Genomic DNA, 14,153 nt, shown 5'->3' on the forward strand with positions numbered 1-14,153 from the left:
GATATGATTCTGTCAATATTTATATCCTTCAGACTGACTCCCCAAAGAAGTAATTTGCGTACCAAAATTCCTCCACCCTCCTCCTACAGGTAAGGCTGCCACATGCTAGAAGCATACAAACATCCGGCTATTACAGGTGTATTTACCACGGTCAAAGTTAAAGCATAGAAGACTCACGTCCAGGAAATATAATTATTTTTTATATTCCAAAATTGCAAATGAACTTTATTTTTTATCTATTATTTATTATTTATCTATTATCTATTATATATGCAATATTAATTGCATTCTGCTTTATGGGCATGAAAAGCTATGTGTAATGTTTTGCAAGTGAACTAGTCAGTGTAATGAAAGATACTACCTCTACTTATGAACCCATGGAAGACTGGCCATGCTGAACTCCTGTCTCCATGTTCAGGAACTGTAATGGTTCTGCTCTTGGCATAGGTCTGAAGTGTGATTCTAAGGCTTTTTGCTTAGTGCTGATCTAGTGACCAGGTGCAACTCCATGTATTTCTGTCCACCATGTGACTGGACAAAACTTGTTTGGGTGAAAGTAAAAAGCGAACAAACATCAGCTCAGCTTGACATAATCAGTACAACCTATGCTTATCCCCTGAACACTCTGAAATTTTTCTTTATCCCCACTAATCTCCCAGATATTCCAGTTTAAAACCCTTATAAAAGCTTGTAATCATGGTCATAGGAGAGAAATACTCCTTTTTATGAGCCATACGATTCTGCATTTAGCTAACAAACCAGTAGTGGTATTCACTCAGAAAGTGGGATCTTGACTAAAAAAAGGTGAGTCCTTTCTAGCTTTTCTTATACCCTTGAAAGAAGCAGATGAAATAGATCTACTTAGGAAAATCCCATTTGTGCACAATATGCATTACAGAACTTCAATGTGAATTAGTCAACAGGGTAAATAAATAGAATCACAGAATCAACCAGGTTGGAAGAGACCTCTGGGATCATCGAGTCAACCGTTGCCCTGACACCACCCTGTCAACTAGACCATGGCACTAATATTTAGCTGTGTGGAATGAGAGTAAACAACATGAGTCGTAGGAGATAAATACCGGATGGTAAGTGACCAGACTGGATTCTTAAGAGAACGGGTCTAATCATTAACTTCAGTGGAAGTCAGCAAGTACTACTGATTGAATTATGTGGTTTAAAATTTAATTAAATTAATAAATAGGTGTTAAGGGTAAGAAAACCATGAAATCCACATAAGTTATAACATGGAACTCTTGGCTTAACTCAGCAGGCCTAGAACTTGTGATCATAGTAGGCATCTTTCCAATACTGACTCAAATTATTTGACTAATTTGGAATAATTGATCTCTTCCATCACTGTGATGTGCAGGACGCTTAACTGAGCCCCTCCCAACTTCTTACTCCATCCAGACCTGTGGGGGTACACTAACATGAATGATTTAAAACAAAAACCAAACAACAACGTATTAAAGGAAAAATTAAGGCTACTTTTATATTCTGAGAAGGAATACCTAGGTTGGGGTTTAATAAGTTTTACTAATCCATCCTAAAATTAATAGGTTTTGAGTACTGAATGTCCCCATATAAACATACTTTTAAATATGACAAGTGAAAGTTCAAAGACAATTCTTCTTTATTAATTTTTAATTCTCTTTGTGGTGGATTTAAACACCCCACTGGTATTACCATCTGAGGAGATCACAGAATATCCAAATTTCCCCTCAGAAAAGCTGGATGTCAAAATACCAATCACCTTCTGCCAAATCACTTTGGAGCTCCCAATATACATGTTTTTTTTCTTGTGATATCAAAACTTTCAGACCAGCAACCAAGCATCTAATGAGAGATTGGAGAGGAGGTAGGAATCCTATGAAGAGGGGTTCTTGGACCTTGGGGTTGGTTGGTTGGTTGGTTTAGGGAATTACTTTTTTATCAGATAGTGTTCGACAAAGTTAATTGGAGGGCAGGGATGAGTGTTCTGGAAAAGCATCTCTGTTAATTATTTTACAGGTCAGGTTCTAGGAAACATCTGGATTTATGCATGCTACTGTTATAACAGATCTTTCTTCCTCCAAAGAATCAGCTGATCCTCACTGCCCTGTGCCATTGTGCATATTAGGAAAGATAAAATCACTTTTTGAAAGGCAGCAGTCCCCATAAATGAGTTAAGGGATCAGTTGGCCTTTGGAAACCCTAATGTTGTTTACCCCATGTATCATTCACTCCAATGTCCTTCTCCAGAACTGCTCTTCCCTTAAAAAGATTAGTGATACCAGTTTGTAGGGGTAATGGCAGTGATTCAGCAAGAATGAGCAACACTGGGTAAAGTTCTAGAAATATCCAGATAAATTATTGAAAATCCAAACCTTATCCTTGCTCAGACCATCATCAGAAATGCTGTGGGTTCTGTTTGAATGAAGAACCCAGCATCCCCCTGTGCCTTCTTTTAGCTCAACTGAATCTCTCCAGAGATCTTATTTTTCCATCATGAATTTATAATGTGATCTTATTCCCCCACATCAATTCATACACCTAAAGCTGATTCATCCTAGCTTTCCAGCCAAAAAAGTTTGTCTTTGACAATGGCATTCTCTTCCTAACACTCTTCCTCTTCTTGGCTTCCTTTCTAGAATTGCCAAGTTTGAAGAAGCTTATGAGAGTTAGAGGACTTGAATTATTTCACCTCTGTGTGTATTCATGAACCACTAGCTCTGAAAAGAAATTATAGTGGCATGTAATGAATTCTTTTAAAAAGACATTGTTAAAAGGATTCAGGGAACATTTTATCTAGAAATTCTTTCCTAAGCTAGTTTACAAGTGTCCAGTGCAAACTTATTACAGGCATTAGCCTACTGTTCTGTTTTTGTCAAAATCCGTATCACGTTGGTTTAGTAGGATTTCAGTTCAGACAATTGAAACAATAAGTTTCTCTAATTTTGAGGGCCTTAATTCTCCTGCCTCCCTAGTTCCTTGTGTGTCTTAGAAATTTTGTCAGGACTGAGGAATTAGTCAGAAGTAATGGTAAATACTGACTGGCATAAAAGTGAGGGAAATGCACTAAAGAGAACATAAGATGAGTCAATCAGTGTCACACAATGTAGGCACTCCATTCCTGTTACATGTGGTATTTTTTCACTGTTCTTTCTTCCAATGTGAAGCAGCAGACTAACAGACTGAGACAGATTTGGCTTCTAATTAAAGATAGGTGAGAAAAAAGAAGGGCAGTTAGTACAAATGATAAAATCTAACATGTACTAAAATGACTGAGCAATTGAAAGAGGTAACACATTCTTGATGTTGCGTCCCTTTTTCTGAATTCCAGGTAGCACCTACACGCACTTTGAAAACACTGTACTTCTGCTTATAAAGACAATTATTTTTACACATCCTGAATCTAGAAAGGGATGTCATCTAGGTTTTAGAATTACTCAGTAAGACTTCTGTTATATCTTTATTCATGATACTGATTTGTTGTGAGACCCTGGGAAAGCAGTAAGACATCCAAATGTAGCTTTTTGCACAAGGCTGGACACAGACTGTTTTCTGTCAAGGCTGGAAGTTAAACAGAAACCTGGTCCCTTTGAGCTTAGTCCATGGCACAACTCCACTTACAAGGCAACAGTATCAGACTCTTAATACTTAATAGCATATAGAAGGACAGTGTGAAATCATAGAACCACTGGGACGCATTTCAAGTGGAAAATGTGAACTCAAGGGAAGAATGAAATCAAGAAGCACAAAAGTTTAGCTCTTGATTTATCCAAATCTGACAGCAGTACTTCATGTAACGAAAAACAGATCAGCTTGGCAAAAGGTTTTCCTTTTTTAAAGGAGGTTTAGTTTTAATCTGTGATCATGATAGATTGTCCATGGTCAAGAACCCTGCACTGATGTAAAAAACTGGTATTACTTGACACCCTAGTAACACAGGCTTTCCATTGTGTAACAGTGCTGTCCTGTGTTCCCAATTTTTTCACATCTGCTTACTAATGTACTATATATATTCGTGTGGTTTTTTTTGAGAACACAGAATTGTTAGCCCAAATGGCTTTTAGACGTGCCTTGAGCATGCTTTTAATTTCCAGCTCTTTTTCCTTTCAAAAGTTCTTGCAGTTCAGCAATTTCATTTGCATGCACTTCCAAGTTTGCTAGGAACTTGGCTACAAAGGCTCTATGAGCAAATTTAGAGTTCTGCCAATACGTATAGGTGCAACATCAAGATGTAAGCATTCAGACACTCTACCTGAGCCCCTTCATAGATCCATGGAACATTGTTCTGCAAAAATGGACTTTTGTTATGCAAGTGATGTGTATAGAAACTGTATCAACTTGTTTTGGAGGTAAATGTTGCTTTTTCACTGCTGCTTTTTCCTCCAAGACAGGGCAAGTAAGAAAAAGTAGGTTTCTATGACTGTTATTGGGAGTATGAGTAAATCTACACTAACTACAATCTGAAAGCTGGCTTTCAGTTACTATAGGCCTTCCTAACCTACCTTTACATTAGTTAGTCTAAATATGAACAACAAGTTTAGTTTTAAGCTGGACTATTACAGTTAGGCACTATTGTGGTTAAGTACTCAGAAAGCATAAACACATCTTTTGAGCTATGGTCATAGGAATGGGTCATTCAGGGGTGATCTAAATTTAATTCAGAAATCTATTCAGAAATCTATTAATTCAGAATAGATTTGTAAAACTGTATTAAAGCAGTCTTCCTTTACACTTCTGTTAAGAAGTACAACCCCAGAAATTTAAACAGACAAGTGGAAGCCAAAACTGAATGAGTTACCATTGAGATGTATTTAATGACTACTTTATCGCTCTTGTTGCAAACTGGAATAAAACATAGTTTAAAGTGCCATGAAAATGGCTTAAACCAAGCTGTTGGGGTTTTTTTTGCAATTTATACTTTGTTGTGAGTATCTCTATAGGAAACAAATAGTTCAGTACTGTGCAACTATCTAAAATGCAAAATTAATTCTGCAACTAAGTGATAGCATTAGCGACTGATGGAATTTTACAAAATCAACAGGCCTTCTTGTTGAATGGTCCAGTGCACTGGTTAAGGACTTCTGAGTAGAAACATGGGATTCACTTTGGGACAACTTCTAACTTACAATTAGGAGCAACTGCTGTGATGTGACAGATCCTTGTTACCATCAACAAAGGTATGTACTAGTCAAAGGTATGTCTGTTTGCACCTATAGACATTTACTGAAAGCCACTTTTCAGAGTGGAACTGCAATTAAAAGGGACAAACCTCAGCTGTTCTCAATGTTCTATACAGTATGTGTAGAATTTACAGCTATTTGTCTTTTTGGTTGAATTAGGTGAATTTTAAAATAACTTGCATATATTTTCCACCATATTTGTTACAGGCAAGATGCAGTAACTTCAGTTTTACTGTAAGTCTGCTTTTGCTTCTTGCTTTGGTACATTTGTACAAGATACTAACTACTGGTTTTCACTGCTTCAAGGTAAATGTAAAGTAAAATAGAAAAGAAGCAAGATAGTTCATATTTTCATGAAATTTGAAGAGCAGGCTAGGAAAATTTTAAATATCTAGAACTATCTTTTTACTCCCACTCCAAATCTGGTACCAACTTTGCGCATAGATAATAAAACAAAATCATAATGAAAAAAAAACCACTTCCAATATATTTTAGAATATTATTCAAGCTGGAAACAGATACAAGATATCAATATTCATAAGATTATTCCATTCCAGCTGGCTTCAAAGGACCTGCAAATGTTTTAAATTAATAATTAATTTTGTTTTTAAACTGAACAAGTTAACTGTGTAATATTGCTGACTTTTCTGTTTTAAATGTGTCTGTGGTGATTTATGCATAAAGAGACTGAACTCAGGAATCAAAAAATCAAATTTACTTCCATGAACTTCATATCCTTTCATTTTTAACACTGCTCCTTATTTCCATACCAGAAAGTTGTTATATTTGTTACCAGTCCAGACACTGAGTCATTCTTGTTTAAACCAGACACTAGGCTCTCTGTGTAATTTCTCTCTCCCCTTCAGAGTTTTTGGACTGAGAGGAAAATTGTAATGCCAGGTGTCTCCCCAGCTCCATTTCTAAAGGTATTACTGTAAAAACACACAGAGGTGCTAAATGCTGCCAAGCGGCAATGGAAATTCTCTGAGCTCTGGTTATTTCAGATGCAGCTAAGTTAGGGAATACCATCTGATTCTGACAATATGTACAGACTTAAAGTTTCCAGTTAGAATGCTTCAACTTCTTCTCTCCGAAAACCTCTCTCCTGACACTTTATGATGATGCAGTGATAGTCATAAAGCTTATTTCATATGAGGTAACCTGGCATTTAAAGGTAAAAACTCTGCAAGTTTCTGTGCAAGTTTTATTTTCTTTTTTTCTGAAAAATTTTGTGGAACTTATAACAGATTTGAAATTCAAGGATTTAGAGATTGTTCATATTTTGTGTTAAAAAAATTATGTGTGGTAGAGATTTTAAATGTGGGTGGCACCAGAAACTCAATTGCTCTTCTTTTTGCAAATAACCCCTGAGCACTCTGTTACCATATGGCCGCTTTGAACAACGCCTGTTTTCAAAAATAGCTGTTTGATTCCAAAGCATAAAATTGAATTTATTTCAAAAAGGGATTCAGCTTCCTAACTCACTTCTATTGCTTGTGTAATAGAACTGGACTGCTTATGTATAGATGCTTAGACTCATACACTCCATTGCAGTGGTGCTTTAGTAACTCTACATGTAAAGAAGTCTTTCAACTTTGTCATTTTTCAGTAATTCTAGTTTTTACCACTAGATGGCTTCCCACGATAGTGGATATAGCTGCAGATCTCCTGAATTAACATGTGGGATTGGCTTCATTTTGGCATGTTTTTAATGATATATACAGTCATAAAACCGATGTTCTTTCCAGCTCAGCTGTGAAGATAGCAACGTGAGGTCTGACATCCTTGAGCACCTTTTGACATCCTCAAAGCTTTGCATATTAGGTTATTTCTGATTGCTGCTGCGACTACTAACTGTGCATGAAGAGGTCTCAGGTCAAATGTGCAGTTAGATCCTCCTCAGAAATCCTTAATCGGTACAACTGAAAACATAACTTACCTGCCTAATGCTTAACAGTGCAAACAACCACGCTGGGGGACCTAGTTGCAATACACTTTGCCCTTTCTCCTGTTACAACATAGTCTAAAGTACTATGGAGACCTTCTTGTGTTGCAACTGTGCCCTCGTAACTGGACAAGAAAGTCTTGGAAAAGGAGAGGGAAAAAAACACCCTTTGTTGTGAGAAAGCGGCTGAGGGAACTGGGGTTGTTTAGCCTGGAGAAAAGGAGGCTCAGGGGAGACTTATTGCTGTATACAAGTACCTGAAAGGAGGGTGTAGTGAGGAAGGTGTTAGTCTCTTCTCCCAGGTAACAAGCGACAGGATGAGAAGAAACAGCCTCAAGTTGCACCAGGGGAGGTTTAGATTGGAGATCAGGGACAATTTCTTCATGGAAAGGGTTGTCAAGCACTGGCACAGGCTGCCCAGGGCAGTGGTGGGGTCACCATCCCTGGAAGGATTTAAAAGATGAGTAGATGTAGTGCTTAGGGATATTGTTTAGTGGTTGACTTGGTAGTGTTAGGTTAGTGGTTGGACTCCATGATCTTAAAGGTCCTTTCCAACCAAGATGATTCTGTTATTCTGTGAAAGTGAGTCTCCCTCCTTCATTCAGAGCCTGCCTTTTTTATTGCCCTGCTACTAAATCCCCACTTTTCAGCAAGGCAAGCATCTTCCAGCTTGGAAAATCCATGAGTTGTCACGTTGTCCACAAAATATTGGTCCAACGGTAACAGATTGTGATGATTATCAGCCCAGGCTGGATTCAGCTCGGCAATCTAGAGCTGAAAGAATTTTTCCCAACCACCCCAGCTCACCCTGGGCAAGCAGATCCCTGCCAGAGCTCCGTGAGGCAGAGATGGCTCCCTTGAACTCAGCCTTAACCCTGACTGTTCCTGCAACTGCTTTTTCCTGGGCTCAACTCACACCACGGCACCTTCCTTCTGCCGTGGGGACGTTAGGGAGGAGGCAGGGGTTGCCTGGCCGGGTTACAGCGTGCTTGAGTTACAGCCGCCAGCCCAGCGTGGCACGCAGCGAGCCCCGACTCGCCCGCTGCAGCTCGGCAGCGAGCGGCCGGCTGCGCCTCGGTGCGGGTGCGAGTTTGTGTGCAGCGGCTCCAGGGGAGCTCGGGGGAGGGGAGAGCAAAGCCAGCCACTCACAGAAACAGTAGTGAAATCTCCCCAACACTTTAACTGTCAATCAGGCTTAATGGGGTATAAAAACTCCCCAGCGCGGCGGCTGTGGTAGGCAGAGAGAGCAATAGGGAGAAATGAGTAAGAGCCAGAGCTGAAATAGTGTACGGCATAATTCCTGCTCTGTGATCACAGATACTCCAAGTGAAAAAAAAAAAAAACAGGCGAGGGGGCAGAAAGAGGCGGTTATCAGCTCAACCTTTGCAACCGGCTCAGGACAGAATGAGTCTGTAGATATTTATAGATATTAAAACAAAAACAACAACCTTACCCTGAATAGAGCCTTTCTTAAAAAGAAGGTCCTGGCAATTCTGTCTTATTTAAGCAATTTCCTGAATCTAAGAATAGAAATGAGCTGCCTGGAAGGCACTGCAGGCTGAAATTTGGAGACATAGGCTGCTTTATTTTCTTTTTCCAAGTATAAAAACCTTCCATTTGGATGCTGGATTTTTATGTCGGTCTTTGAAGTGAAAGGATGTATGGTTACTTTTAATTTTACCTTTTTTTTCCTCTCTTTTGATTTTAAAAAACTGTCTTCCAGTTAAAAAGCAAGGAAACCGTTTTACCTGCATGTGACAATCCCAGAGGACACCGATCAAGAAACAGGGGAGTGACTTGGTCTGCTGCACTACTTTACTCCTACCCCAATTTTTTTAGGGGGAAAGAAGGATTTTTTCCAGCCCAAGAATCTCTTGACCCCAAGTTTTGGAAGGGGGTTGAAGACTTGTCACCCATCTGGGGGTGCATGAAGGGTATTGGTTTTCTTTCTCTATTAACTTGGTTTTGTGAAGGGTTAGAAGAGAATTTTGCCTTCCTGACTTGCTTGGAACAAGAGGATGATTTGGAAGTGGCTGGGCGCTTTGCTGCTTTTCCCCGTGCAGATGGTTTATTTGGTGGTGAAGGCTGCCGTGTGCATGGTGCTGCCGCCAAAGCTCCGAGACCTGTCCGGGGAGAACGTGCTCATCACCGGCGGGGGCAGAGGCATCGGGCGCCAGCTGGCCAGGGAGTTCGCTAAACGAGGAGCCAGAAAGGTGAGCGCTGGCATGAAAGGGAGGGGGGGAGGCAGCTCCCACCTGCTGCTCTCCTGGGGACTCCTCCGGCTCCGAGGCTTAAAAGCCTTTTCCCTACCTCTAGGTGGGATTGCTGGGATCACTTTTTAAAGGGGAGAGGGGGCACAAATTCTACAAACCTCTGGCGTGCTGAGCCATTACATTTCAGAAGTTGTCCACTCCTCCTTCCCTGCATCCTGTCCCTCCCCATCTCATCTAAGAAAATGTGAAGGCGAGAAAAGGACCCCTCTTGAATTCTCCTCTGCTGACTAAGGAGAGGTTTTCACTCCAGCTTAGGTTTCCTGTGGCAGGGAGAGGAGAGCTACGTGATCCCCATCCGTGAAGCTAGTGCTCACTTGCATTTCTGTTTACTGGGCTGCTTCCTGGCAGTCCTGGTTGCTGGGACCGTCTGCTAGCAGAGAGGGGGGCAGCTGACTGCCGGCTCCAGCCTCCGGGCTGAGCACATCTTTAGCTCTCCTCAGGCACAGCCAGGCTGCCGCTGCCACGTGTGTCACCCCGGAGGAGAGGGGCTGGACCCGGAAAGGGGCAAATGGTGTGTGCGGGAGGGCTCTGCCTCCCGGTCCCAACACTGCATTCTCTCGGGCAAGTGGGGAGCAGAGCTCCATTTCACTCCCATGGTTTTCCATTCGTGAAATTAATTTCTTGTGCTTTCTGAAGTCCCTTGTATTTTGCTTTTTGCCAGCCCAGAGCTGTTCAAAGGTAAGATGAATGAGACTCCAGCAAGGAAGAAAAGCACAACATGAGTAGGAGCTGTGAGATTGCACGTTTCCTTTAGGAAAGAGGGAAAGGGAGAGAGGCTGAGAGACTGGTCTGTCTGCACAACAGCCTAGAAATGCCAGTGTAGCTGGTGTGTCCATTCTCTAACTCAGGAGCTGGTGGTTTACCTTGAAACTTTGTGTTTTCATAAGTACAGGTGTCTCCATATGTGTGAATCAATCAGGAATACAAAACCACACATACCCTGAAAGGAGGCTTGAGATTGACAGTTCCATATCCCCCTTTATGGGTAGTGAAAGGAAGGAAATGTGAAATTAGACAGCTGCATAAATATTTCCCCATGTGAGAGAGGACAAATGTGAGTAAATAAAGAAGGAAAATATAGAGTGAGAGGATATTTAAAGAAAAATTTGCATTTAGTTTGGGGTAGTGTTTTGTCACTTCCTTACACATGCACTACAGTTTTCTATGTGTGGTATAGAGCTATTCTGGCATACAACTTTGAGGTGTAAAATGTGTCAGCATTGAACTTTGATGTTTGTATATGCTTGTGTTTAAACATCATGTTGAGATTTACAAATTCTTGGAGACAGAGCAAACAAGTTGACTGACCTTTGGACCCAAGCAATTTACTGAAAGTGTATTTATATTATCTGTTAGAACACCATGCTTCATTACTTATTTATTTAGTCCGGGTGGTTGCTATGCTGAGCTCTGGTATTAAAGTGCCAGCGTTTCTACAGCTAATTCAAGAGCTGCTTAGCTGCAGTTCAGCTAGAAGCTGAACAATGGCAGTCAGCCCTAATGAACCAGGTGACATGGGCCAAAAGGAGAGGGAGCTATTTAAGATATAGAGCTGAGGATGAAATTACTGTAAACAGATAGGGACTGCAGTCCATTTGTATGTCTTATCTATAAAATCTCTACATCTCTTAGAAGGAAAGAATAAATGGGAGTAATTGTTGGGAACCTTTGTACTTGTCTCACATGATGTTGTGAAATGCTGTGTGGTTGCTAGTTATCGTTTAGAATTTGGGGGGGTTTTGCCTTCTGGGTTTTTTTCATGTCTGTCATCAAGGTGTTTCAGTTTTTTGCTTTTATTGGATTTGAATCAGATTCTCCTTTCAGTTATATCATGTCTCTCCGATCAGTCATATATGGCACTCGGCAAGTTTTGATCCCCTCTGGTAGTGCCACTGCCTTTCTGCCTTTGGTAGTGGCACATTTTCCATGCAACACTGAAGTAGGCTTAACCTTTTCTTCCTTAACACTTTAAATGACAGTTTTACCTAGATGTGGTAGTTTCCATTTCCTTTGCTCTGAGATTTCATTTCTTTCCTGCCTTTTGTGCTCAACCCTAACTTTGTGTATTTAATGCAGTTTCCATGTAGCATGCAAGAGCTCTGTTTGGCACTGCTCTTTCTTTTTACGCTTGCCTTAGACAATCAAAAAGAAACTAAAAAGTCTTGAAGTGGCTAGCAAGTCATCTTTCAATAAGGCTTGTGAAAATTAACTATTCTATTTTTTTGTTGTCTTCTTATGCAGTTAACTGTTTTACAGTTATATGCAAAGCTTGACTTATTGATCATAATTAATAATCTATAACAGATTCTGATTATCAGATGGTGTAGTCGCAATATTCCACGTTTAGAAAAGCGCTTCCACCAAAGGCATGACATTCTGAGGCCAAGCACAGTGACATAACATACGGGTGAACAGAAACAGTAACACAGATTCAGATTCTAATAGTGGGTGTGCAGCATATCTTGAAAAAGTCATCACAGCGCTTGCGCACGCAGACATAGTGGCGGAGTTTTGGAGGTAGGCGGCGATATATAACCATATTTTTGAGATTAGAATCTTCTGAAAGATAAGTTAGTTGAGGCTGTTAGCATATGAAATTTCCTCTGATAATTAGACTGGATTGGATTTAATCTTTATTTTCAGAGGCGGGTTGTGTTAATCACAAATGAGATGTATCTGAGCAGTTTTCATCTAGGATGACAAGTGTTGTATCTCACTAAGATTACGGATAGTCACATCTGCAAATTTTTTACTGTAAAATTTGATCTGGCATTTAAAGCTCTGAAGATGGCAAGAAATAAATCAAAAAAGGGCTTACACAAATGGAAATCCAGTGTCTTCTGCTTGACAGATGAGCATGGAGACTGAAATTCTTAATCCAACAGAATGGAGATCTCTTGTGCATGATCATGTAAATCCATCCTGATCCCCATTCTCTACCCCCATTCTTTTAAGTCCATTGCTCTGCCATTGTGCCTCAGATATGACTTGGACAGACAAACATCTAGGAGACGTTTCTTTCTAAGGTGATGTTTCCTTTCTCATGGTTGTTCATTGGCCTCTCTGATGAAATGGCCCATAAGGGGACAAAGTGGTGTCAGTTGTATTCCAGTTACAGAAGCGTGTATTGTCTGTTTCTTTCAGTTAAGACTACCAGTGATTTTTAGGCAATGAGAGACTTTAATCATCAGATCATGCCTGTTCAGCTGTATACTAAGAGGTCAAAGGATCCATACTCCATTTTTACTTTTGGGTAGAAGTTTTCCAAAACTACTTGGTCATGAGCGTCACTGTGTATTTAAATGCTTCCTGTAGCACTTCTGCAAAAAAACAAAAGCAAGTAAATTTGCTGTATGCAGAGAAAGAGTGGTTTACAGATGATACGGGACATGTTAGTGTTATTATGAGGGATGAATAGCATTGAATTTTCTCGGGAAGTACTCAAGTATTGTAATTCAACTTTCACGCTGTTCCCCAGAGATGTGTCCAGATTCAGAAGTGCCGGCTGAGGAGTTACTTTGCTGCAGCTGAATGGCTGCAGAAACGTACTTTTTTGCTTTCAGTTCCTTTCTGATTGCTTGCAAAATTCAAAATTTTCACTGTTGTTGGCTTTAACTTTTGAGAATTTTGACTACACCTTAAAAGTATTTGACCAATAGAGCATCACCTGTGCCTCAGCCTCACACATTGGTAGCTTTGTTCAGGCTCTTAGCTTTTGATATTCTGTGGTTAGCCAAAATGGCAGAGTGTATCTGTGTTAATGAAATGGGAGGAGAGATTTTTATGAGTTTATGGTCTAATGCCTATGAAATAAAAATCCACTTCCAAAGCCTAATGGTGTTTTGCAAAGAATAGACTGTATAATGGAGTTAATATTGGGAAGACTGGCCCCTTTGAACAATATTTCTTATGTGGAAGCACAGCCCTCTACAGATGTGCGTAGCCAGGGGGATGTAGGAGCTGAATGGGTTCATTCACTGGTGGTTAGACTTGGAAAATGCTTCTGGTTTCCTCTAAGCCATTTGCTTTTCCTATGGCATTTTCTATTATAGTGTAGTGCCCTTGCCAGAGTTGTCAGCCCTGGTTTTGATGATGTCCACTGATGACGTTTTGATTCATATGTCTTTTGTATGTCATTTGTATGTCTTGCTCTTTGTTAGGTTTTCTTTTAGGGCATTTCCTTGATGTCTAAAAATGTTCCTTGTTTTTTAACTTACTTTGTTCACGGATTATTTAATCTGAGGTCTGATTGAACAGGAGAGATGCGTGGTTCTTAGACATTCTGTATTATTAAATGTCACCAAAACCTAATAAAAATAACTGAAAAAGATGTGATTATATGATAGAAAGAGATTCTCCAACTCTAGTATGTATTTTAGTATTCAAGATTATCTGATAGTGACTTTGGAAGAGTTTCTTAGGCCTTTCCTGTTGGGAGACTGATCAAAAGCTATTGATTTTCATTATTTTTTTTTATTTACACTGAGGGCTCTGGGCTCAGAAATCAGCAGTATGGGTCTATATCTACAAGGGAAGTTATACAGCAGTACTTTTCTATTGTTCCTTTGTGATCATTTCTGTGATCTCAGTTTCTTTCAAACTATGTATATTTTGTCCTCCTGATTTGCTTTTTTTTTTTCCTCCCCTCCAGCTGTGATATGTTTGCCTTTTTGGTAACCGTAGCTATTGATGAATGAACAAGAGGCTTCTAGGGAATCGAGGGTGTTTTGACATGAGAGATGTCTCCAAAATACCAAATGG

The 14,153-nt window shown here is 40.0% G+C and overlaps 1 protein-coding gene across 10 annotated transcripts in view; it reads left to right on the forward strand.

Moving 5' to 3' along the window:
* DHRS3 (dehydrogenase/reductase 3) overlaps positions 1–14,153 on the forward strand; it is a 161,964-nt gene that overhangs the window by 124,839 nt on the left and 22,972 nt on the right. For 5 of the 10 annotated variants that reach the window (XM_068415239.1, XM_068415234.1, XM_068415240.1 and 2 more), the window contains 2 exons: positions 5,036–5,171; positions 8,843–9,332. In XM_068415239.1, coding sequence (XP_068271340.1) covers positions 9,138–9,332 — 195 coding nt within the window. In that variant the 5' untranslated portion in view covers positions 5,036–5,171; positions 8,843–9,137. Of the gene's footprint in view, positions 1–32; positions 90–5,035; positions 5,189–5,381; positions 5,409–5,457; positions 5,481–8,842; positions 9,333–14,153 lie in introns of those variants that run through there. The other 5 variants (XM_068415235.1, XM_068415237.1, XM_068415238.1 and 2 more) reach the window with 4 other exon arrangements.

The sequence above is a fragment of the Nyctibius grandis genome, chromosome 17 (assembly GCF_013368605.1).
Source record: "Nyctibius grandis isolate bNycGra1 chromosome 17, bNycGra1.pri, whole genome shotgun sequence".
Lineage (NCBI taxonomy): Eukaryota > Metazoa > Chordata > Aves > Nyctibiiformes > Nyctibiidae > Nyctibius > Nyctibius grandis.